At 37.9% G+C, this 26,359-nt stretch overlaps 1 protein-coding gene across 1 annotated transcript; it reads right to left on the bottom strand.

The window, feature by feature from the left end:
* Nucleotides 1-3,998: 3,998 nt before the first annotated feature.
* On the bottom strand, nt 3,999-6,128 carry LOC114273559 (uncharacterized). Its single transcript, XM_082906059.1, has 3 exons — nt 5,996-6,128; nt 4,905-5,218; nt 3,999-4,803 (listed from the first exon to the last, which is right to left on the bottom strand). Exons 2-3 carry the CDS (start codon nt 5,106-5,108, stop codon nt 4,216-4,218), a joined length of 792 nt encoding a protein of 263 aa, XP_082762185.1. The 5' UTR covers nt 5,109-5,218; nt 5,996-6,128; the 3' UTR covers nt 3,999-4,215.
* Nucleotides 6,129-26,359: the final 20,231 nt, after the last annotated feature.

Raw genomic sequence — 26,359 nt, 5'->3', positions numbered from 1 at the left:
AGAACCAGGCGCGATGGATTGAGAGGTTGGGTGTGAAGTTGCTTCACTGCACTGGTTGAAGAGATTGGGAATTTTGGGTTTAGGGTGGGGGAAAACCCGGGCGAGAATGGGGGGGAAAGAGATTAGGGATTTTTGAGATTGGGGATTTTGGGTTTGGGGTTGGGGAACCGAGCGGGAATGGAAAAGGCAGGAGGGAGAATGAAAATTTTTTTGGATTTTTTTTATTTTCATTATAAATAAATATTTAAATAATAAAATGACTTTTCTTTTTTTTTTTTGTAATAGAGGATGTCATTGCTAAAAAAATAATTTTTTATTAAAATAATTTTTTTTATAGTTAATGAATTTTTATTTTTATTTTTTCATTTAGTAAGGTTGAAAATTTATTTGTTTCATATTTATTTTAATGAATAAAAAATTATTATTATTTTTTTATTTGGTAGAAGTAGGGATAATATTTTCCATTAAAATAAAGTTAATTTTTTGTGGTCAATGTGGCATTTGCAGTGGTAGTAGTGGTAATAATGGAATGACATTTGCAGTAGTGGTGAATGTGGTAGAGAAGATGGGTGGTGAGAAAGAGATGAGTGAGAGAGAGATAGAGAGAGAGAATAGTGATAAGTGAGAGAGAGACAAAGAGACAAAGAGATATAGAGAGAGACAAGGAGACAGAGAGAGAAACAGATAGAGAAAGATATATAGAAAAATAGAGAGAAACAAGAGATGAGCGAGAGATAGACAAAGAAAGAGAGAAAGAGAGCGAAAAGAGATAATCGAGAGAAAGACATAGAAAAAGAAAGAGACGAAGAGAGAAGAAAGATGAGCGAGAGAGACGAAGAGAGAAGAAAGATGAGCGAGAGAGACGGAGAGAGAGATAGAGAGAAGATAAATGAGCAAGAGAGAAGAGAGATAGAGAGATGAGAGAGATAGAGAGAAGAGAGATGAGCGAGAGACAAAGAGAGAAAGAGAAAGAGAAAGAGACAAAGACAAAGACTGACAGACAGAGAAGAGTGATGAGTGAGAGAGAGAAGAGATGTAATATTTTGTGGTAGAGAAGAGGAACCGACAGTAGTGGTGAAGGTGGTGGATAAGAGATGATGGTGGTGGTGGTGGTGATGGCGAAGGAGATTAGTGGTGAAGTTGTGGTAGTAGTAGAGTAGATGAAGTAGCAGGGGTGAAAGAGAGATAATTGTAGTAGTAGTAGTAGTGGCAATAGTGGTAGTGGTGGTAGTGGAGTGGTGGCGATGGTAGTAGTAATGGTAGTCGTAGAGGTGGAATGGCGACCGTGGTTGTAGTGGTGGCAGTGAAATGGGGTTTGCAGTAGTAGTGAAGGTGGTAGAGGAGATGAGTGGTGAGAGAGAGAGAGAGAGATGAGTGAGAGACACAGAGAGAGAGAAAAAAAAAGAGATGAGAGAAGAGATAGATGAATGAGAGACACAGAGAGAGAGAGAGAGAGAGAGACAAATAGACAGACAGAGAGAGAAGAGTGATGAATGAGAGAGAGAAAGAAAAGAGAGAGAAAAAGATGAAAAAATGGGTGAAAAGATATAGACAAAGAGAGAGACAGAGAAAGAGAAAAAAAAGAGCGAAAAGATATAAACGAGAGAGAAACAGAAACAGATGAGCGAGAAAGCGAGAGAGAAAAAAAGAAGAGACAGAGAAGAAAGACAGAGAGAGAAGATAGATGAAAGAGATAGAAAGAATAAAGAGACAAGAGACACAGAGAAAAAGAGAGAGAGAGAGATAGACAGACAGACAGAGAAGAGTGATGAATGAGAAAGAGAAAGAGAAGAGAGACAGAGACATAGAGAGAAAGAGAGAGACGGACAGACCGAGATGAGTGATGAGTAAGAGAGAGACAGAGACATATAGAGAAAGGGAGAGACAGACAGACAGAGAAGAGTGATGAGTAAGAGAGGGAAAGAGAAGATAGACAGAGACAGAGAGATAGGAAGCTGAAAAAATGGGTGAAAAGAGAAATGTTCAAAAGAGTAAGACGACGTCGTTTATAGTGGATCGATAAATCGAGAAGGAGCTCGATAAATAGAGAAGATGGGAGTAAGAGAGTGAGCAAGGCGAACATAGTGAGGGAGAAATAGGCAAATAGACAAGTAGAGAGAGAGAGAAGGGTGGTGAGTGAGAGAGAGACAGGGAGAGAGAGAGACAGAAAAGAGAAAGAGAGAGAGAGAGAGACAGAGATAGAGAGAAAGATAGAAAAAGAGAGAGAAACAAGAGATGAGCGAGAGATAGACAAAAAGAGATGAGTGAGAGAAAGACACAGAAAAAGAGAGAGACAGAGAGAGAAGAGAAATGAGCGAGAGAGATAGATAGAGATAGAAAGATAAGAGAGAGAGAGAAAAGAAATGAGAGAGATAGAGAGAAGAGAGATGAGCGAGAGAAAACAGATGAGAGAGATAGAGAGAAGAGAGATAGGCGAGAGACACAGAGAGAAAATGAGAGAGAGAAACAGACAGACAGAGAAAGAAGAGTGATGAGTGAAAGAGATAAAGAGAAGAGAGAGAGATAGAGACAGAGAGACATGAAGACGAAAAAATGAATGAAAAGATAAATGTTATATTAAAAGAATAAGAAGACATTTTTTTAAAAAAAAAATTTGCGATAGAATTTTGTGACTGTATATATATGAAGCTGTCTCAAAACCACAATCACTATGCTAGGTTAGAGTTTTCCAAAAACTCTTTTGAGAAAATTATACTTTCTTGTTTTCCGTGTTATATTGTTTTTACTGAATTTTTTTAATATTTTAAGTATTTTTTTAAATTTTTAGACACACCTAACATAAATACATCTAAAAATTTAAAAAAATTGTAAAAAAAATCTTTTAAAAATTCACTAAATACCAAAAATACAATAATTCAATACATTTTTTTATATTTTTATGTATTTATTAATTTTTAAAAATATTTTTTCATAATTTATTTTTTTAGATACATCTAAGTAAGGTGTATCTAAAAAAAATATTTAAAATTTTAAAAGTATTCACTAAAAATTAAAAAAAAAAACACGAAAGTCACTTTTTGCGACGGCAGAAAATACCGTCTCAAAAAGCAGAGTATTTGCGACGGCACCATTTGCCGTCTAAAAAAAGCAGAGTATTTGCGACAGCAGAAAACATCGTCGCAAATGCTCTCATTTTTTGAGACGGCAAATTGTGCCGTCGCAAATGTTCTGTTTTTTTGAGACGGTAAATGGTGCCGTCGCAAATACTCTGCTTTTTTGAGACGGCATTTTCTGCCGTCGCAAAAAGTGACTTTTTGAGACGGTAAGTGTGCCGTCGCAAATAGTTCCGTCTCATATACCCACTTTTCTTGTAGTGTGATCTATATATATCCATGGGCTGACCTCAATTGAGATTAAGCCAATTCATTCTTTTATTCTTCTGTATCCAGTTCAATACTCTCTCCCCCTGCCTGTGAAAAAGAATCATGTGGTGGGTGGATATGAGAATGTATTTTCCGATGTGAAATTACAGTAACCACTACATGCAGTCTATAACATGTGTATTTATCCCAGGGTGAACCAGGAGAGGGGTTGGAGCTGGAGTCATTTTGCCCCAGGAAAAATGTTTGAATAAACAAAATTTTATTTATGAATTGAGTTGGCTTCCAATAACAATAACAATGAAGTAGAATTTAAAATGGACTTACTAAAATTAAATAATTGCAACAAACAACTCAAGTGTGGGCTCTGTTCGGTTTTAATCTTAGAATCGGTTTTTGAATTTTTTTTTAAATTAGAAATTAATTTGGTAAAAATAAATATTAAAGGTCAATTTCTAAATGAACCTTTAATTTCAAAATTTAAATAAATTCATTTTAAGTCACATTATTTCTAAAAAGAACTTGCTTTTTTTTCATCGATAAATTTTTGTTTTGCTGATCAAAAAGAAAAAAAGAAAAGATAACCAAACAAGTGTCCTAATATATATAACATGCATTATAGAAATGTTTTGAGGTCACCAAATAACTTTTTCAAAATAACAGAGAACACACAAATCTTTATTATTTATTAATACAAAGCATTGGGAGTTGAATGACATCAACATTTATCCGTTAAGAAATAAATGTTATTTCGTTTATTTCTTAACAGTCATTCGTTATGAAATAAACGTTTATTCGTTAAGAACATAAATATACACACATATTCTCCACACAAAAAAAAAAAAGGGCGCACACATGAAATTTTATAGCCACGCTAAGGATCCGTCTTAAGTATTGTGGCCTTGAAAAGCTTATAGTAGAGTGGACACTGCGCAATGACAAAAAATGTCACAGGTAGAAACGCCACCAAATATTCAGCAATCTTTGCATTATTGAGTATATTTCTGACAACGAAAAAATGTCCGCCGCAAAAAGATATCAACATGGAAGCAATGGATATAAAAAGTGCAGTCAAACCAATGAGGAGTTTGAGGGGCACCCTAACATGAAAATCCATGACTTGGTGTCGAGAGGTGAGAATGGAAAGGAACATGATCACTGCCATGAGTGAAAAGCAAAGCGCCACGAGTGATGAGATGGCGAAGATCTCAAACATCCCCTGTCCTTGGAGAACTGGTTCCCCGTTTTTTCCTTGGACGCCGCCAGGCAAAGCGGCCGACGTGGCAAAGGCGACGGTTGCAATTAGTGCTGCAACAATGGTGCAAGAGTCTGAGGTTTTCAAAAGCCAGTCAACGTCGTTTCTCATAAGATCAGTGTGGGTCTCCATAAAGCTCTGTTCAGGGGTCTTGCCCTCCTTATTTTGGTGGGTTAACATATTTTTTGGCATATCTTTCTTAACAAACTGCATTATTGGAGATTAGGGGGAAAAAAATCTTTAAAAACTTTTTTAACATTAAAAGTAGTAGATGATGGTTTGGAGAAATGATGAATCATTCTTATTACCTCGAACCAATTGATTTCCCATTGCATTTGAAGCACAGCATTTGAGGCAAACCAAGAGCGATAAGTATTGGCAATTGCAGCAAGATGCAAAGCATTGTTTCCGTCATTGTCATTATGGTATAACAAATCTTTTGTGGATTTTTCGACATGTTTTAGCAACGTTCCGTAAACTTGAGGTTGCCTGTGTTCCACAGCTAAGAGCATCACATTCTTTCCCTCTGAGTTCACGTCATATATTGCCTCAGAAAATTGTTCCAGGATTCCTCTAACTATTTCAGTGATACCATTCTTTGATGCAACTAGTATTGGTGTCTCTGCAACAACAACAACAAAATTAAAATAAAAAAAATTTCAGACAAAGAATGGCTCCACAAATGGGACAAAGCAGGTGACCATCCAGAATCATCAATTTCTGCAACGAAACCCTATTCCCCCACATCGACAACCCAATCTCACCAGGACTGGACCCCTAATTGCTCAATGCATAGTTGAGTGTGGGGTTGTGGGACTGGCCGTGGGTCTCATTGTGGAATGGGAGACTTTTATGAGTTGAATAAGTTGACGTATTTATAAATATTTTTTTCTTTCCAAATTTTTTAGTTGTATAGAAAAATATAAAAAATAAAAAAATTGGCATGATATTTTATTTTTTGTCTAAAATTCTCATTTTACCCTTATGTTAGTTGTATAAAAAAGTTAATACGAGGATATATTAATCGTTTTAGATAGATATAATTCAACTTTTTTAAAAAACATGTCAAACATATTAATTTTTAAAATTTTTAATTAAAATAATCCCTTTCTAAATAATACCTTATTCATGTTAATAAGACAGTAATGTTACATCTCTACAAAAATCCCTCACAAAAATACTTTTTCATAGATTTTGACCCAAAAAAACTATTTATTTACACTGTAGTGCTAGATTCTTTCCTGTGAGGATCTATAAAGGAGTGCTTTTGTGAGGGATTTTTATGGGGTTTAATCATCTCCCTTAATTGGACCGAACTATCCAAATAATTTGTCCAAATAAATAATAATAATAAACTCTTGTAAATTGAAAGGAAATAAACAACTTGGACAGTGAGTACCTTGCTCTGTTCTGTTCTTTTGGCTGGTTTCCAAAGAAACACGAGTATCTGGCACCAAATTTTAGTAACATTGTCACATCAATGGCATGAATGTTATACAGATAGCAAAAAAGGGAATAAGTTACTGGTTGGTCTAGGACATTATCACATGATGCTTTATATATATTATGATTGATGAAGGAAGTAAGGTTTACGATTTTATTTTGGGTGATTGAAAAATATGGGGGAACATAGTAATTTATGATTGGTGAGAAACACTATCACGTGACATCTCTAAACTAACCAATAATTTTATATAAAGAGAGAGGAGGGGGGGGGGGGGTGGGGTTGGGGAAGAAACAAATATGATTACCTTTCTTCTCTTCATTATCTAAGCTTTCATACCAAATTTGGTTGATGTTAAAAACATCATCACTCTTGGAGTCACTTGCGGGTTTGCATCCAGTACTTGTATAATTATAACGCTTGAATTCCCGAAGAATAAATTCCATGATCTTAATAGACTTCTGTTCCCTTTTTTTCATTTCTAGAACCTCCACAATTTGTATCAGCAAAAAACCCATTCTCTTCCAAACTCCTAAACATGTAGAGTAAAATTTTATTTGTCATTTTTTTTTTTTATGAAAAAAAAAAATTTATTTGTAAATGCTATTATGATAACTAAGCAATTGACCAATGCTAATCCTTACTTGTTTTATTCATAAGATTCATATATTTTTATTTTACAAATTTAACTTATCACAAAATATTTCAATTGATATGTAAAATTTTATATTCTTGGTTGTGTTTTTTCAAAAACACTTTTTAAAAAATTCTACTTTCTTATTTTTCGTGTTTTTTTGTTTTTACTGAATTTTTTTTAATATTTTAAGCAATTTTTTTTTTACTTTTTAGACATACCTAACATAAATATACCTAAAAAATAAAAAAATTGTGAAAAAACCTTTTAAAAATTCACTAAATACCAAAAATACAAAAAAAATACGAGAATTCAATACATTTTTTGTATTTTTATATATTTATTAAATTTTTAAAATATTTTTTCACAAATTTTTTACTTTTTAGATACATCTAAGTAAGATGCATCTAAAAAAGTAAAAAAAATGTTTAAAATTTTAAAAATATTCACTAAAAATTAAAAAACACGAAAACCAAAAAATTGAGTTTTCAAAAAACTTAATTCAAAAAAACTTAAACCAAACACACTGATGTTTTTGTTACTTGTTATGCTAATAATAAGAATTACAAACATGTGACAAACTATTTTATAAACATTCAATTTCTTGCATGGAATAAAGCCCAATATATAGAGAGAGACTACTATGTATTATGACAATAGGGTTCCTTATTTAGTGCAATTTGTTGAAAAGCATAAACCTTTGATTTAATTTTTGATTAAATGATTAAATTACTTTTTTTCGAGCGCTACTCTAAACCTCTATCTTTCTCTTAGAACCCTTAGTTCGGGTAATTCTATTTCCGCACACTAATTTCACTTAGTTCACACGTTCATAAAAATTTTCATTATTACAATTTTATCCTAAAATAAAAATACCATAATACCCTCATCTTTTTCTACTCAAACCGTATTTCTAAAATGCTCCAACCATCTTCTATCGCCAGCGTCACCTCTCTCATCCGTCATCCTTTCCCGTCACTTCTTTTATTATCCGCCTGCGATTACTTTCTATCATGAACTATACATTCCCACAAGTCTCTTACCACGAATCACTTAATGTTGACTATGGAGGTTTAGGATTGAGGGAGATTAGCTAGAAGTGGCGATAGAGGGTTGAAAGTGACGGCAACGATAGTAAAAGATGAGTGGATGAATGGAAAAAAATAAAATAAAATTAGATTTTGTTTAGTATAGTTTTAGAATATGTTTTCAAAAATAAATATAAAAAAAACTTTTTATTTCAATATGGTTTCATCTTTTTAGGGGCAAACAAATTTAAAAATTAAAAAAAATATTTTTTTGGTATTTATTTTTGTCAAATTAATTTATATTTTTCTCATCAAAATGTCAAAAAATTGATTCAAAAATTGAAACCAAATATAACCTTAGGGTTTTAAAATTGAAAATGAGGGTAATATTAGAATATAGAGATGTGTACTGAGAATTTATATTTTTATAATGTGTGTATTGAGAAAGTATTCATTAAGAGTGTGTACTGAGGAGAATAGTGTGTGGAAATATAATTACCCCCTCACTTCAGGTGCCTCTATTTACATACTACATTTCATCTCAAGGCAAACCATGATTCAACGCACACTTTTAGTAATTTGATAAATAAGAAATTTGCTCAATACACACCTTAATCTTCCATCTTTACTCTTACTCACACATTTCACCCACAATCTTCAATCTTCCATTTTCTTAAAAAAATTTATTACATCTTTATCCTTCTAGTCAATTACATTTTTACACAAATTTCACAATCCACACAACCCACCCCCACTAGCCCTAGCCCTAACCCTAATCCTAACCCTAACCGCCATCGTCGCCGCCCGCTCGCTACCCGTCGTCGTCGTAGTCATTACAGCTTCGACCACACCTCCTTCGCCATCCCTAGCTCCGGCGAGCCATCCCCTGCCATCCCTATCTCTGCCATCCCAACTTTAATCCAAAACCCTAACATCTCCTCACTACCGCTGCTGCTAAGCTGGCGTTGCCTCTCCAAATCCCCTTCAGTCAGCACTTCTTCTCTACAAATCCTCGCTTCACTACTATTTTCTCTTCCATTGCAACTCCTCTCTCCTCCTATTTCCACCCATAGCCCTTTCTTCTTCTTCTTTTTCTTCTTCTTCTCCTCAAACCCTAGATCTGGAAACCCAAATCTCTCTCTCTCTCTCTCTCTCTCTCTCTCTGTGTGGTAACTGCAGATCGAATGATGGAGTGAAGGAACTAAGTCACGCTATGGAGGGGATCTAGATGATGGGAAGCGGCAGAAGGTGGCCAACGGGGCTGGAGAGGGGTGATAGGGGTGAGGGAGATACGAGTTGCAATGTCAGCAGTGAAGGAAATGGTAACGCGAGTTGCTGCCATGGCAGGGGCGCAAATGGACTGGGGATGGAAACAGAAAAGGGAATGGTGTCTGTCGGAGGGTAGTGGCGGCAGAAAGAGGTAGGATGGCTGACGATAACGGTTGATGATGGCGGTAGCTGCGGCTGCAGTTGAGGCTGCGGGGTATAATTAGGGGTAGGGTTATGGCTATGGTTATGGTTAGAGAAGATGAGAATATTTTAGAAATATTTGAAAATTGATAGTGTGTATTGAGTGAAAAATAAAAAATCAAAATTGGATATGATGTGCAATGAGTAATTGGTGTGTATTACGTAAGGTGTGTATCATAACTCTTTATCCTTTGTGGTCATTACATTAGGTTAATATTGTAATGAAAAATAAACTAATTAATGATGTGTCTTAAGATAAAAGGTAGTGTGTAAATAGAGGTACCCCTCACTTTCTTTATTATTTTTTAATTCCAGTTATGTCCCTACAGAAAATTTCACTTTTACCTTGACCCATAATCTTCTAATCCTAATTTCCCAAGCCCTAACCCTAATCCCATCCCTCATCACCTCCCTCACAACCTTCATCACCACCGCCCCTCCTCCACCACCGCACTCATCAAATTCCAAATCAATGCCAAAAAAAGGGGATTTTAATGACCAAATCAATTCAACAATAATTTTAACAATGATAGATTTCTTCTTTAAGGACTTGAAAGCATCCATAAGAAAGAGAATTTTAGATATATTGCAGTTATGGTGCACTGGCGGAGAAGAGAACAAGAATGAGAGTTGCCGGTAGAGAGGATGATAAGGAGTGCACAATTTAATTTAAAGAAACAATGAAAAACAAATTAAAAAAAAACCTTGAAACTACGTCCATTTTCCTCACAGTAGTGATCCCAAACCCTTCAAGAATCCAAATACGTATTTTTTCAGATCCGAATGAAATAAGCATGTTTACTCCTCTGTTTTAGTAGATCAACAAATATATGTATATATATATACTTGCCGTTTGAATTAGTAGTACGATCGAGTCGTGATTCCACTACTTTTCTTACCCACGAATTCCCATCTGGTACACCTTGCAAAAATAGATAATAATAAAAAAAAAACTATGGCGTCGTTTGGCATAAAGTTTTTTTTAGCTATTTTAGTTATAAAAAGATAAAAAAAAAAGGTTAAAAAATTAATAAAATAAAATATCACATCCAAATTATAATTATTTTATTTTTTCTCTTACAAAAATTTAAAAAAAATCAAAAAAAAAAATCCATCACAAATAAGACTCTTTAACCCTAAACTATAAAAGCCCACGTCTAAATCATTATTAGTCTGCTCCCGATCAAAATAATTGTTTAATGGTGTTCTGGCATGTCTACGTGGTGTCCAAGTTGATATTTATTAGTAGTTAAATAGAATATTCTCTCTAACTGTGGGAGTCCATCACGACTCTTGTTTTGATAATTTCAATCGTATAATGTGTGGATTTCATCGAGTATTTTATTTCTGCAAAAAATTATATTGTTCGGATATCGATAATTATTTGATCGAATCAGATTCATGTCAATAATTTATTTTGAAAATCATATTTACCGTTAACAGAATTTGATCAAGTGTCTATTAATATCTGATTAACATGATTTTTTGCATGAATGAAGTACTTGACGAGATCTATACATTAAATTATTCGGATTATCGAAACAGGATCCGTAGTGGGCCTATAGCCCATCAGCATGCTCAATTCCAATCTCGGATTGGAGAGGTGCCTGGCCGTAGTTACATACAAAACTTTTTGTTGAGTTCTTAAAAAAATTTAACAAATAGTATGGATTTTACTTTAAGGCAAATGCTAACAATGGGTATTGTTTAATGTTAAGAAGTGTGCAAAAAGTTTTTTCAAAACATGTAAAAATGTTTAAAAAAAATATTGATTTCAGTAAAAATATATTGAATTTAACGAAAAATATTTTATATTTTTAAAATTTTTTGTTTTTTACTTTGTATTCTAAAAGCACTTGTTAGCAAAGACCCAAAATCACCAAATAATCTCTCCTCCCAATCCAATGACAACAATTATAAGCTTATAACACCCTTCCCCAACACTAGCCTCTTCTTCGAATTTTGATAATTGAATCACCTTTTATACATTTATAAAATGTGTTGGAAAAATAATGATTTTTTGATGACTTTAATGCAATATTAAAGTAGGTGTCAATCCTCAATTGAGGTGGAGTAAAGTGGGTTTAGATTCTTAGTAATGAAATATTTATACCACAAAAAGAATGACCAAAAATCATTACAATTTGAATGAAAATTTGACTCATTAAGTTGGCCTCATGAAAGAGGTGTTGGAAAAGGTGGCTGTAAAATTATACACATTACACATGTGTATAAAATGGGTGTAACTCCTCTATAATGATGATGGATTAAAGCCATCAATTGGGAATTTTACAAAATTAAATCTCTTACATTTGTTGCAAGAGCCTTTTCATCTCTCTCTTCATATGTATAAAAGGAGGCTCTCTCCTTCCTTTTCATGGACAAGAATTGTTATTCTTCCTGTCTTCAAAAGTTATCCTCCAATTTTGTATTCTTCCTAAAGAGAGTGTGCTGCAAAGTTTTGTTCGCCAAAGCTACTCAGTCGGTGCATTGATGTAGCTAGTCTAACCGTCGTATCTTGGGAGACAAACGTCGAACAACCTCCAGCACCCAATTGGTGAGGCAACAAATCTGTTTTAAGGACAATGTCTAGTGCAGGCTTCGGTTTGCTTTCTTTTCCTCATTTTATTTTGTTATGTATTTATGTTCTGTTTGTAATTTCCAACATGTATTATGTTTGTGCAATTGTAATTCCTAAATATGAATTTATTTGTTTATTTAATTACATAATATGTACAACAAACTTAAAATAGACTATATTTATTTTCCATGAAAATGGCTAATTAGATTCATATAGTGCATTCGTATCTGTAGGAAGCAGTTTGCTATCCATTTAAATAGGCTACCGGTTCTGGTTTTGAAACTGTTATCAAATGAATGAATAGGACATTAAATTGATTTATATATATGCTTGTTCTTGGTTCTGGTTTTGTTCTTGGAATAGCATGCTAGTGGTTTATTTTTTTTATGTACAACCAAAACTAGGTTCTAGTTCACTGTTGTTATGGAAATGGATTCATATATGCAAAGTTCTGTAGGCTACTTTTGATTACTAGGTCTCTGGCATATTTGTATTCATTTGTTCTGGTATATTAGGTGGTTTAGAAGATGGATAATCCTATTTGGATTGGTTTACATTTGTTTAGTGAAGTAATTTTTTGCTTAGATTTAGGAGGCTTTTACCAATTATGTAAAAGCAAGTTTTATTTGCTTAATCATTGTTGTAGCAATTTTTTACATTGTTCGTAATTTGGTTAGCAATTTTTTAAATTGCTTGTAAGTTTTGAACTTTGTATGGTTTTCTGTAATAGAAACCAAAGTGTTTAGCCTAGGCTAAAGAATAGTTTTTATTTGTTCAAAAATGACAACTAAGACGACCTTGGTTTCAAACCTTTGGGGTTTGACGAAATCTTTGGATTTAATCATTTTATAATCTGATTATTTCTAAAGTGTTTTGGTTTTGAGAAAAGAAACCAAATTTTAGCATTAGCTAAAGCATTTCTAATCTTTATTCACAAATAATTGGCTCAGTTTCGGGAGTATCGGTTAACTTTTATGAGTGGTGTAATTCTGGTAAAAAAATTTATTTGCTTGTGAATTGATTTGTTTTAACCTGGTTTGTCCCCTGAAAAACTTAATTATAAATTTGCTTCTCATAGACTAGGAGTCAATATGCTCTTGAAAGTTTTGTCTAAAGTTAACTGGGTCTTAAGTTGGACTAGTGAGACCCGTCCAGTCTTCGTAGAAATTTTCCTGACCATGTTTGATTTTAGGATAAGTAGTGAGATCAGTTTTGAATTGAATTTCAAATTATGGATTTTCTAGTATTACGTTTAGTTTTTGGAAAAACAGAATAGTGAAATTATGTTGTGATTTTTTAGAAATGGCTTCAAAAGGTGACAACATAAATATTGTTCCACCTGACAACCTTAAGCCATGTGAGGTTTTTAACTGAAGATCTAGATAGATCAAGTGTGATTAAAGGAAATCATAGATTGCATGATAATATCTCTGAATTAATCAGAGGCAATTAGTATGTTATCCTTGTGTCAATTATAGCATATATAATTGCTATGTGAGCTTGCTTGAAAGCAAAAATAAGACAACTCGTTAGGATAGGTGAATATATTTTTGAAGTTTTAAATTCTAAATATATTCTTAAATTGGTGGTTCCTAGTGAGCACAAGATCACTGATCACAGAGATAGAAAACTGGTGGTTCCTAGGAGGTGTTAGACCACTGGCTACACAATTATGAGATTGCGGTTCCTAGTAGTAAATAGATTACTAATCACATGTCAAGACATGATGATTCCTAATAGTGGAGAGGCTACTGATCATATGTTAAGACATGATGATTCCTAGTAATGAAAGAGTCTATTGATCCTATGTCAGGACGTTGTGATTCCTAGTAGTAACATGACTCTTGATCACAGGTTAAGACATTGTGATTCCTAGTACTAGAAAGTCTATTGACCACATGCTAAGAAATTAGTGATTCTTAGTGATAAGACTACTGGCCATGTTATGAGGTTCCAAATAGTAGACTATTGAACATTAGATTTGTGTTCCGTAATAGTAAGACTATTGGCCTCGGAGTGATAGGTTGGACCAAATATGTTTGGGTGCCTAATTCAGTTGATGACATTCTGAGAATGTATTTACTATAATATGATTTTGAGAGTTTCATAATCATTGTAATGCAAGGAATTGTTTAAATACTCTGTATGAATATGTTGGAAAAGGAAAAAAACCTTTGTATAAATTTTTACGAATGTGGGAGTGTCTTGCAAAAGTGACAGTGCCTATACCCAAGTGGGTTTAGATAGGACCGATGTCAGTGGATTGTGTATTCATTGGACATACACATATAGTAGTGTATATCAATTTCTTTTGTTTAAGTTTGCTATTCCAAATATACACAAGAATACTATCATGGAATCAAGAAATGCATCTTTCTTTGAAAATGTATTACCTTGTCCTATCCAAGAAGGGGTTCCGAGTTCCATGAAAGAGGTTGAAGGTGACAATGATTACATAGATGATCAAGTCGGTGATCAAGCTGAGGAAGTACATGAGCTAAGAAGGAGTAAGAGGGCTAGGATTGCAAAGTCTTTTGGTCTGAACTTCTTGACTTATATGTTAGAAGGAGAACTTCGAACTTTCCATGATGCTGTGACTTCACCTGAAAGTCCTTTGTGGAAAGAAGCAATTAAAGAATGAAATTGACTCCATCTTGTAGAACCATACTTGGGAATTGGTTGATCTACCCTAGGCAGTAAGGCTTTGGGGAGTAAGTGGATCTTTAAAAGAAAGACGAAAGCTAATGGGTTGATTGATAAGTATAAAGCTAGGCTAGTTCTCAAAGGATACAGGCAGCGAGAAGGCTTGGATTACTTTGATACGTATTCACCTGTGACAAGGATTACATCCATTCGCATGGTAATTGCGATAACAGCTTTACGTGGTCTGGAGATACATTAGATGGATGTAAAGACAGCTTTTTTAAATGGAGCAACCCGAGGGGTTTTTAGCTCCAGGACAAAATAAGAAAGTTTGCAAGCTTGTCAAATCATTATATGATTTGAAGCAAGCGCCTAAACAATGGCATGAGAAGTTTGACAACACTATGTTGTCAAATGGGTTCAAAATCAATGAATATAACAAATGCGTATATGTCAAAGACACTAACAACGGTTACGTCATTTTGTGTTTATACGAAGATGACATACTCATTATTGATAGTAATGATGAAATGATTCGAACTACCAAAAGATTGTTAAACTTTAAGTTTGACATGAAAGATCTGGGCCTTGCAGATATAATTCTGGGTATCAAAATTACCTGAACATTTGACGGTATTATACTTTCTCAATCTCACTATGTTGAGAAAATACTTGAGAAATTTGATAAATTAGATACAAGTGTGTCTAAGGCACCTGTAGACTTGAGTCTACACTTGACTAAGAATAATGGTGAGAGTGTCTCTCAACTAGAATATTCTAAGGTCATTGGAAGTTTGATGTATCTGATGAGCTGTATAAGGCTGGATATAACCTATTTTGTTAGCAGGCTTAGTAGATATACGAGTAATTCGTATGCTACTCATTGGAAGGGCATTATGCAGGTGTTAGGTTATCTACGCTATACCCGGGGTTATGGGATGCATTATACCAAATACCCGGCGGTATTAGAAGGGTATAATGACACTAATTGGATATCTGATATAAAAGACTCCAAATCCACTAGTGGTTATGTGTTTACCCTCGAAGGGGCGGCCATATTTTGGAAATCTTCCAAGCAAACATGTATGTCGAGATCAATGATATAATTGGAGTTTATTGCTTTGGATAAAGCAACTGAAGAAGCTGAATGGCTTCGCCAGTTCGTTAATGATATTCCACGTTGGTCGAGACCTGTGCAAGCCATCTGTATTTATTATGACAGCCAATCAGCGATTGGACGGGCACAGAGTAATATGTATAATGGAAAGTCTAGATATATTCGTTGTAGACATAATTCCATACGACAACTACTCTCAAATGGAATTGTCACTTTAGACTATGTAAAGTCTCAAGACAACATTGCGGATCCGCTAACCAAAGGATTAAATCGAGTGTTAGTAGAGAAGTCGTCAGAAAGAATGGGGTTAAGGCCTTTAGTGTAAGGTGTTAGTGGAATGGAAACCCAACCTAGTTGATTGGAGATCCCAAGATTTAAGATCAATGGGACAACCTAATTGCGTATAACAATGGTATGTCACTGAGGAGGTCAAACCTCCAGTCATTCCTTTTATCAATGATACCTACAAGTATAAAGGTTAAGCTGAGCTTTTAATAACTTCAGTGTGTTGAGCTGTTGAGCTGAGTATAGCAGGATACTCAAGTAGAGTCATCCATGTGAATGTGAAGTGGGATCACTTCTATAAGAATTGACAGGGCCTAATTCTTTAAACCACTCACTGAACTAGGCTAGTGTTTCAGGGCCAAACCAGGCACAACAGTGAGAACATAACGATAGTTGGAGAAATTCCTGTGTGAGGTCTATTGTCTTGGTTTATATAAATGGTAGAACAGTTCAATATTTCGTGTTCACTGGACAACTAGTAAATCCGATAGACTTCACTAGGAGGGGTTCAAAGCCAAAAGCTACCCTTTCCGATGTCGGGGTTATTCCGTTGCACTCTCTTCGAGTCTTTATTGTTAAGCGTTGTCTGTTTGTTGTTATTCAGTCAATTTTTATTCATTCAATTTTTATTCATGTGGAGGATTGTTGAAAAAATAATTATTTTTTGGTGACTTTAATGCAATATTAAAATGGGTGTCAATCCTCAATTGAGGTGGAGTAAAGTAGGTTTAGATTCTTTGTAATGAATTCTTTACACCACAAAAAAAAAAAATGACCAAAAACTATTAAAATTTGAACAAGAATTTGACTCATTAAGTTGGCTTCGTGAAAAAGGTGTTAGAAAAGGTGACTGCAAAATTATATACATTACACACGTGTATAAAATGGGTGTAACTCCTCTATAATGATGATGGATTACAACCATCAATTGGGAGTTTTGCAAAATTAAATCTCTTGCATTTGTTGCAAGAGTCTTTTCCTCTCTCCCTCCATATGTATAAAAAGAGGCCCTCTCCTTCTTTTTCATGACCAAGAATTGTTACTCTTCTTGTCTTCAAAAGTTGTCCCCCAATTTTATATTCTTCCTAGAGAGAGTGTGCTACAAAGTTTTGTTCGTTGAAACTACTCAATCGATGCATTGATGTAGCTGGTCCAACCGTCGTATCTTGGGAGACAAACGTCGAACAACCTCCAGCACCCAACCGGTGAGGCAACGAATCTGTTTTAAAGATACTGTATAGTGTAGGCTTCAGTTTGCTTTCTTTTTCCTATTTTATTTTGTTATGTATTTCTGTTCTGTTTATAATTTCCAACATGTATTCTATTTCTGCAATTGTAATTCCTAGACATGAATTTATTTGTTTATTTAATTACACAATATGTACAAGAGAATGTGATTACAAAAGCGACATAATTCTCTCACATAAGGTGAGATCTACATAATTAATGAGTCTCAAACCATGTAAGAGTGTATTGTCTGACTAAGGGGTTGTTTGATTTTTGAGTTGGGCTAAATAATCACAAAAGGATAAAAAAAAAATCAAAAAATACAAAAGTCAAAAATCACAAAAGGACAAAAAAAAAACAAAATCCACTATTCCAAAGCTAAAAGGTCAAAAAAGCCAATCAAGAAAATCAAACGAACAAAAAAAGTCCAGGTTAAAAAAGTCAAAAAGCCAACTAAAAAAGCCATTACCAAACGAAGGCTAAGTAATCAGACTAGAATTTTTCTACTGCTTGTGTAAATTTATTTCAATTGGGTAGACTATTTCATTTAAGTTACTAATTAGTTTAGAAATGTAAGTAACTAGAACCCAGTCCACTTTACTAGGTCAGTGTGTGGTAAGTGAATTTAAGGTCGTGTTCGATTGGAAAATTTGAGAAAGAATTTTGAAAGAGAAAATGTAAGTAAAAATATAAATAAAATATACTTACATTTCATCTAATTTCAAATAACTTTTATCTTTTCTTTTTCAAATTCTACCACAAATCGCCTAATCAAACACAGTCTAAGAGTCAAATTTAAGACATGTTCAACGTTGATGGTAAATGTTAAACCCTGCCTTTTGGGAGACAGAATCATAGTAGTTGTGAAATAGTTATGATTTCCAAAAAATTTAAAAAAACACAGTTTTGGTTGCCAAGGATGCTTGCTTACTAGAATCAATGATTTGTTGCAGCCAAGTAAAGCGACTACAGCTTCTGAATGAAGAGGTCTTGCAGGCTAAAAGATGAAGAGGGGTATATCCTCGCTGATCCACACGGTGAACAAACTCTGGGTACCGATACATTATACTACATGCCAAATCTGCCAAACATTTTTGTATATATAAAATCAAAACCATATAAATAAAGGGGAATATATATACCAATAGGTATATATGCATTCAATTAATTAAAAAATAATATATATATATATATATATATAAATATTACCCAAGAAGTCTTCATTGATGGCACAGTGTAGGACAGTGCTGCCATCGCTGCCTCTTCTGCCATATTCGTAGGTAATGTCGTGGCCATAAACGTTGTCACAGATTTGGGCGAGAACAAAGAAGGTTCCTTCCCGACCATAGAGAGCAGCCAAAAAGAGAGGAGTCTCGTTATCAGAATTGCAATTACGAATACGATCAGGTTTATTCTTAGCCAAAAAAATACACCCGTCCGTGTACCCCATTTTAGCTGCGAGATGTAGACAAGTGTTCCCTCTTTTATCGGCTAGTTCCATCTCCACCTTCTCGGTCAGCTTCTCCAAAGCTTCCAACTCACGATCGCGGACAGCCATATGTAATACCGTCTCTCCTGTACTAGTGATCCTCACGTTTACTGGACCATCTTTATTCTTATAGAAAGTCAGAACGCCATCCCAATTTTTATTCTTCACATTTTCGATGATGAACATCATATTGCCATTGAGAGGGTAATTTTGGTGAAAATTGGGCCGAGCTATGAGACGGACATTATGACCCAAAGCACGAAGGGCTGGGTAAAAAGGCTGTAAGATTACTCCGGCCCAAGAGAAGTAAAAGATTACTCCGGCCCAGAAGAAGTGTAAAGTTACTTCGGTCCGAAAGCAACTTGTCGTTAGACCGGTCTCAGATTTAGTTCGGTTATAACGTATTGTGGTTAGAATGGTCATAACCTTGCTACTTGGAAACTCGGTCTAAACATATCATGGGTTGTACATGACAGAACCGAGATAAGAAGGAGTAAAAGGAAGAACCGAACTAAGGATAGTTCGGCCTACTCTGTGGCTCAGCATAGCCAAGTTGATTTCGGTCATGTTGTGGTTCGGCCATGGTAAAAACCATCTCACTTGGTTTAAGCAGTGAGGGGGTGTTGAAGGATAAGCATTATCTTTCAGGAATATGAATCCTAGGAGGACTCTGCATAGAGGAGTAAAAGTCCTACTAGGATTGTGCCACACGAAACCTATAAAAGCTCACAAACATCACCTTTGGGGAGGTAACACACAACTTTGCTTTCTGAATATACAGAGCTTTTGTCCATTTGTCAAGCATACTGACTTAGGTATCGGAGAGGTTTCCGGCACACACCCGCCGGCTAGCTCACGTTTGTGTTTTCAGGTGATAAAGCGACGACGTACGGAGGAGAGTAGACTTGGTCAACAGGATTATACGAGAAGATTTATTTCTTTCCCGTACAATTGGCGCCGTCTGTGGGAAGTACAGACAGGACAAAACCTCTTGATCAAGCTTTACCTCTTGAGGAACAATGGCGCACAATGAAGAATTACCACAGCCTGCCATCGACGGACAAACCCCACAAACCCCAGATGGGGGAACGAGGCGTGAAGGATTACCTTCTATCCCTCCCATGGTAGATTTGGAACCCCAACGACATAACCCCAGGAGAGATACTAGGGGAAGACGGACTCACAGCCCCGTCAATCTCGCTCACAAAGTCCTGACAGGCAAAGACGGAGGATTGATCCTCAAGCTCTGGAAGATCGCGTGAAGGAACAAAACGAATTGATAAGGAAGATGGCGGCTGACATGGAGGCGTTGAAGCGCCAGATGAAGAATAAAGAAGTGGCGACAGGAGAGGGGCACAAAAACAAGACGCCCCCTCGCCACTCAGAAAATCGTAGTAGGAATACCACACCCTCGCAAAGAGAGAGTAAAAGCCTCAGGACAGGTGATACTCAATCCTGGTCTTCCAGAACTCGTCACTCCAGGTCTGAGAGGATGAGATCTGAAAGATCATACACTGAAGGAAGCACGTATTGGCCCTCGCATTCGCACCAAACCAGATCTAGACAGACGGAGTTACCCAGATCATCCGACTTACGAACCGTGCTCGAAGAAAAAGCACGACGCAAGGAGGATGCCAGGGCACGGGATCCACATAGAGTCTCTGCCTTACAGCGGTTGGCTCCTCGGACGCATGGAAGCGTCGAGGTTGGAATGCCAATACCGCGCCCTGCCTACGAACCAACGGACAAAGCATTGGAAAGGCTGCAGACTTCGTCGTTTGTTCCGGCGATTGAAAACACGCCCCTACCATCAGGCTTCCTTCAGCCAAAATTCACTACATATGAAGGGAAGACGGACCCCTACTCACACTTGAGCCACTTTCGCCAGGTCATGGCTGTATACAGGCGAAACGAGGCCTTAATGTGTATACTCTTCCCATCAAGCCTTGACGACCTAGGCTTGACTTGGTTCGAGAAACTTCCAGAAGGCAGCATAGCCTCTTGGGTGCAATTGGCAGAGGCCTTCGTAACAAGGTTCCGAACAAACACCAAAACCCCAGTGGAGATCGACCAACTACTCTCCATCGACATGGGCGATAAAGAGACCCTAAGATCCTACAATAGTCGTTACTGGGAGACATTCAATCAGATTGGGGACTGCCCCACCAATCTCGCGATTGCATAGTATAAAAGAGGCCTTCCAGTCAGGAACAGACTAAGGGACTCGATCACCATGACGCCACCCCTCACCATGGAAGCCCTGATGGAAAGAGTGCATCAGCACATCAGGCTAGAAGAGGATGGCGCACGTGCCAAAGCAAAATCTGGTGCGACCGCAGTACCAGAAAAGAAAACCTCAACAAAGGTCAATACAGTAGATCGTCAGAACAGAAACGGACGTGGCAGATGAGATAATGGAGAAGACTCGGATAAAAGATGGTTGAGGATCCGCACTGCCATAACCACGGTGTTCAAAAAATCGATATATCGGATTCTGAGCGAAATAAGAGATGAGCCTTTCGTCAAGTGGCCAGCCAAATTAGGGGAAGCGCAGAAGGACTATGATGAAAGATCACGGTGCACCTTCCATAAAGAAAAGGGATACCGCACTGAGAATTGCACACCATTAAGACAACACCTGGAAGAGTTGGTGGCAGCAGGCCGCTTAGACAAGTACATTGAAGGAGGGACGCAACCAGCCCCCCAGGATCACAATAACCCCAACGGGATGCCAGTCGACGCCCCACCTCAAGGCGTTATCAACGTGATACATGGAGTCTTTAAACCCGAGCGCGTATGCGAGCTTAGAGGATCAATCAAAAAGGCTGAATACTTACGAGAGGTACTAAGTGCCCAACCTGCCACCAAGAGGGGGAAGACAGAGGCAACAAATGTCATGTCTTTTTCGGATAAAGACTTAGAACGGATATATTGCCCTCACAATGATGCCCTGGTCGTCACTCTCCGAGTCAGGGATTTTGACGTCAAGCGGATTCTGATTGACCATGGCAGCTCATGTGAAATCATGTACTACGAAACGTTTAAACAACTAAAGCTACAAGACAAAGACTTGGCGCCTGCTGTATCTCCCCTAATTGGATTCAACTCCATGCCAGAATGGCCCGTCGGCAAAATAATTCTTCCAGTTAGAGCAGGAAGCGTAACAAAACAAGTGGAGTTCTGGGTATTGAAGGTCCCCTCCACTTACAACATCATCTTGGGCAGAACATGGCTACATGCCATGCGATCAGTGGCGTCATCCTACCACCAACTAATGCGGTTCCCCAACGACACCGGAGTAATTGAAGAAGTCTATGGAGATCAGATCATATCGAAGCAATGCTTCGTCACGGTGAATGGCAGCCGCGCTGCCAAAGGATACGTTTATTCGGTGGAAGAACTTGAGAGTAATGAGCTATTTGCAGAAGTTGGCAAAGAGGCAGATCAGAAAGCAGTGGAGGACTTGGTAGAGGTAAAAATAGATGAAAAGAACCTGGATAAGTTCTTTTTGCTCGGTTCGTCGTTGTCCAGCACTGAGAGATTAGAGGTCTTGGAATTCCTAACCTCTAACATCGAAGTGTTTGCCTGGACACCCTACGACATGCCAGGCATTGATCCAAACTTCATCTGTCACCAACTCAATGTCCACCCATCCGCCAGGCCAGTCATTCAGCGCACTCGCAGATCGGCACTTCACCATGCCGAAATAGTGGCAGAGGAAGTAGGAAACCTGCTGGAGGCAGAAGCAATTAGAGAGGTGCACTACCCAAAATGGATCTCCAACACGGTCGTAGTGCCAAAGAAGAATGGAAAATGGGGTGTCTGCGTCGACTACAAAACAGTCAACAAGACATGCCCAAAAGACAGCTTTCCTCTACCACGGATAGATCAACTGGTAGACCTAACGGCGGGGCACAACCGACTTAGCTCTCTGGATGCATATAGTGGCTACCACAAAATCGCCATGCATGAACCAGACCAGGAGGTCACATCCTTTATAACTCTAAGAGGACTATACTGTTACAAGGTCATGCCCTTTGGCCTAAAGAACGCAGGGGCAACGTTCCAACAAATGGTCACCAAGATGTTTAAACCATTGTTAGGCAGAACAATGAAAGCTTACATCGACGACATGATGGTCAAAAGCAAATATGGGAAAGACCATCTCAAGGACCTAGACGAGATGTTTGAAATTCTGAAAAAGCACAAGTTGCGCCTCAACGCATCAAAATGTGCATTCAGAGTAGGATCTGGCAAATTCCTAGGCTTCCTTGTGACCAACCGGGGTATAGAAGCGGACCCCTCCCAGATCAAAGCAATTCAGGAGTTGGAGAGACCAAACTCAGTAAAAGAAGTACAGCATCTCACCGGCATGGCGGCCGCACTCAATCGGTTCATCAGCCGATCGTCAGACAGACTACGACCATTCTTTCAAGCTTTAAAAGCCAAATTTGAATGGGACGAAGAATGCGACCAAGTACTGGAAAGCCTGAAAGAATACATGTCCTCCCCACCATTACTGGTCACCCCAATACCAGGAGAAGAACTCTTCCTATACCTTGCAGTCTCTCAGCACGCAATTAGTGCAGTGTTGGTCCATGCAAAAGGAATTCAATATCTGCCCATCTATTATGTCAGCAAGACATTGCTAGGAGTCGAAACAAGGTATTTGCCACTGGAAAAACTGGCATTAGCCTTAATGATGGCCTCCAGGAAATTGGCACACTACTTTCACGCCCACACCATAGTTGTCCTCACAGCTTTTCCACTAAAAGCTTTGTTTGAGAGGGCGAACTTTTCTAGGCGAATTTTGAAGTGGGTAGTAGAGCTGGGACAATTCGACGTCAAGTTCCAACCTAGAACCGCAGTAAAGGCCCAATCTTTGGCAGACTTCGTCGCAGAATTTACTCCAGGAAGTCATCATATCTGCCCAGTCGACCTAGCTGACACAACCGAACTAGGGATGGAAGATGACGTCGGAATAGCACAATCCCTAGCAGAAGGTACTCAGTCAGACTCCAAGGCAGACCAGACTATAGACAGCAAGGAAGAAGCAAACCAAGCTACAACAAACCAAAACTCACCACAAAATAAAGACTTGGTTCAGTTAGATAGCGAGGGGCAAACAACAAGCATAGACCTTGAAGAAAACACCAGCGACATTCTTGACCCCACGACATCATCTGACCCCTCCACTTGCTGGAAATTGTTCGTTGGTGAGATGTGGAAGCTCTTTGTGGATGGAGCATCCAACCGGCATGGTGCAGGTCTTGGCATAGTCCTCATCTCACCAGACGGCTTGGTTGTGGAGTAAGCAATCAACCTTGGCTTCCAAACATCAAACAACGAAGCGGAATATGAAGCACTTCTAGCAGGACTCAAATCAGCATACCATATGAAGGCTGCCGAATTAATGGTTTACAGCGACTCACAGCTGGTGGTAAACCAAATTTCTGGTGACTATGAAGCAAAGGATGATAGAATGGCCAAGTACCAAGAATTGGTCAGAACAGAGATCAAGAAATTTGAAGTAGTAAGGATAGAGCAAATCGGCAGGGAGGAAAATAGTAGAGCAGACGAACTAGCTGGCTTCGCCTCAATGGCAGACACCTCCATCCCTCATCCACTACTGATCGACTACCTACCAAGACCAAGCATTGAGGACCCCGAAGCAGAAGAGGTATGTTGCACAGAACTAGGCCCCTCATGGATGGATCCCATCATACTATTCTTGAAAGATGGTGTCCTATCGGAAGAAAAGAAAGAAGCCAACAAAATTAGAGCAAAGTCACAGCGATTTTGGCTCTCCCTATCTTTGGCATATACAAAAAGTCGTTCTCAGGACCCTATCTAAAGTGTGTCCACCCCAGCAAAGTGGAAGCATTCTTGTACGAGATACACGAAGGGGTGTGCGGAAGCCATTAATGAGGAAGATCGCTAGCTTACAGGGCCATTTCGCAAGGATACTGGTGGCCATACATGCAGGCAGATTCGGAGAAATATGTGAAGAGGTGTGAGAAATGCCAAAAATTCACACATCAATTACATCAACCAGCTAGAGAACTCCTTCCATTGACTAGCCCATGGCCTTTCGCAATGTGGGGCTTGGACATAGTAGGACCACTTCCCACAGCACCCGGAAACAGGAAGTTCTGTCTTGCAGCAACAGACTACTTCACAAAGTGGGTGGAAGCAGAAGCATTGGCATCAATCAAAGAAAAAGATGTGAAAAAGTTCGTTTGGCAGAATATCATCACTCGGTTTGGCATACCAAAAGCCCTAATCTCAGACAATGGCACTCAGTTCGACGGCAGAATCTTCAGAGGCTTTTGTGAAGAGTATAAGATAGAGTTCTACAATTCTACACCGGCATATCCCCAAGCAAATGGTCAGGCAGAAGCATCAAATAAAGTCGTCTTGGATGGACTGAAGAAAAGGTTAGAGAAGGCAAAAGGCAAGTGGGCGGATGAACTTCCTCATGTTTTATGGGCTTACCGCACCACACCTCGACAATCAAAAGGAGAGACACCATTCTCCTTAGCCTACGGAATGGAAGCAGTAATCACCACTGGAAGTTGGCCTCCCCACAATTCGAAGCGAAAATTTCGATCCAGACTTGAATGGAGAAGCCATAGCATTAGAACTCGACCTTACGGAAGAAAAAAGAGAAAGAGCACTGGTTCACATTGCCTCATACCAACAAGAGTTATCCAGAAAATACAACAAAACGGTGCATCCAAGACAATTCAAGATTGGAGATTGGGTACTGCGCAAAGTGATGGGAAACACCTTGATACCAGGAGATGGCAAGTTAGGGCCAAACTGGGAAGGTCCTTACAAAGTGGTTGGGTTAGCAGGCAAAGGGGCATACCACTTAGAAGATAAGGACGACAAAGCAATCCCTAGGCCATGGAACACGGCCAATCTCAAGTTATTTTATTTTTAACTTTCTTCTTTTCAAACATGTGTAATTTCTTTTTCTTCAAATAAAACAATCGATTCTTTTCAGCATGAGTTGTTCTCTGTAAAAGTTAGCTTTAGTGAAGTTAGGAATATTGCAAACATTTTATTCTAAGTTAGCTGGAAAAACTAACTTACAGGTTGGCTAGATTAAACCAACACCCTTCCTAAGCCCAGGATAAGGATCCAGGCTGCAGGACGTTTGGTTGGAATAACCAAACATTATGCTAAGTTGGCTGGAAAAAACTAACTTAGAGGTTGGCTGGATTAAACCAACTCTTTTGTACTCTTTAGCCGAAGTAAGGGTATGGCTGAAGAGTGGTTGGCTGGATTAAACCAACACCCTTCCTAAGCCCAGGATAAGGATCCAGACTGCAGGACGTTTGGTCGGAATAACCAAACATTATGCTAAGTTGGGTGGAAAACTAACTTAGAGGTTGGCTGGATTAAACCAACTCTTTTTCACACTTCAGCCGAAGTAAGGGTATGGCTGAACAGTGGTTGGCTGGATTAAACCAACACCCTTCCTAAGCCCAGGATAAGGATCCAGGCTGCAGGACGATTGGTCGGAATAACCAAACATTATGCTAAGTTGGCTAGAAAACTAACTTAGAGGTTGGCTGGATTAAACCAACTCTTTGTACTCTTCAGCCGAAGTAAGGGTATGGCTGAAGAGTGATTGGCTGGATTAAACCAACTCTTTATACTCTTCAGTCGAAGTAAGGGTATGGCTGAAAAATAGTTGGTTGGATTAAACCAACTCTTTGTACTCTTCAGCCGACGTAAGGGTATGGCTGAAAAGTGGTTAGCTGGATTAAACCAACTCTTTATACTCTTCAGCCGAAGTAAAGGTATGGCTGAAGAGTGGTTGGCTGGAATAAACCA

Source organism: Camellia sinensis, chromosome 14, assembly GCF_055761805.1.
Source record: "Camellia sinensis isolate YWXY chromosome 14, ASM5576180v1, whole genome shotgun sequence".
Lineage (NCBI taxonomy): Eukaryota > Viridiplantae > Streptophyta > Magnoliopsida > Ericales > Theaceae > Camellia > Camellia sinensis.
Note: the sequence above shows the minus strand (reverse complement) of the source record. Positions and strands in the feature narration are given on the sequence as shown.

Coding starts and splice junctions, on each gene's coding strand:
- LOC114273559 (XM_082906059.1), bottom strand. CDS start 5,108: ATGCTCTTAGCTGTGGAACACAGGCAACCTCAAGTTTACGGAACGTTG. Junction 4,804..4,904: donor GGGAAATCAATTGGTTCGAG/GTAATAAGAATG, acceptor CCAATAATGCAG/TTTGTTAAGAAAGATATGCC.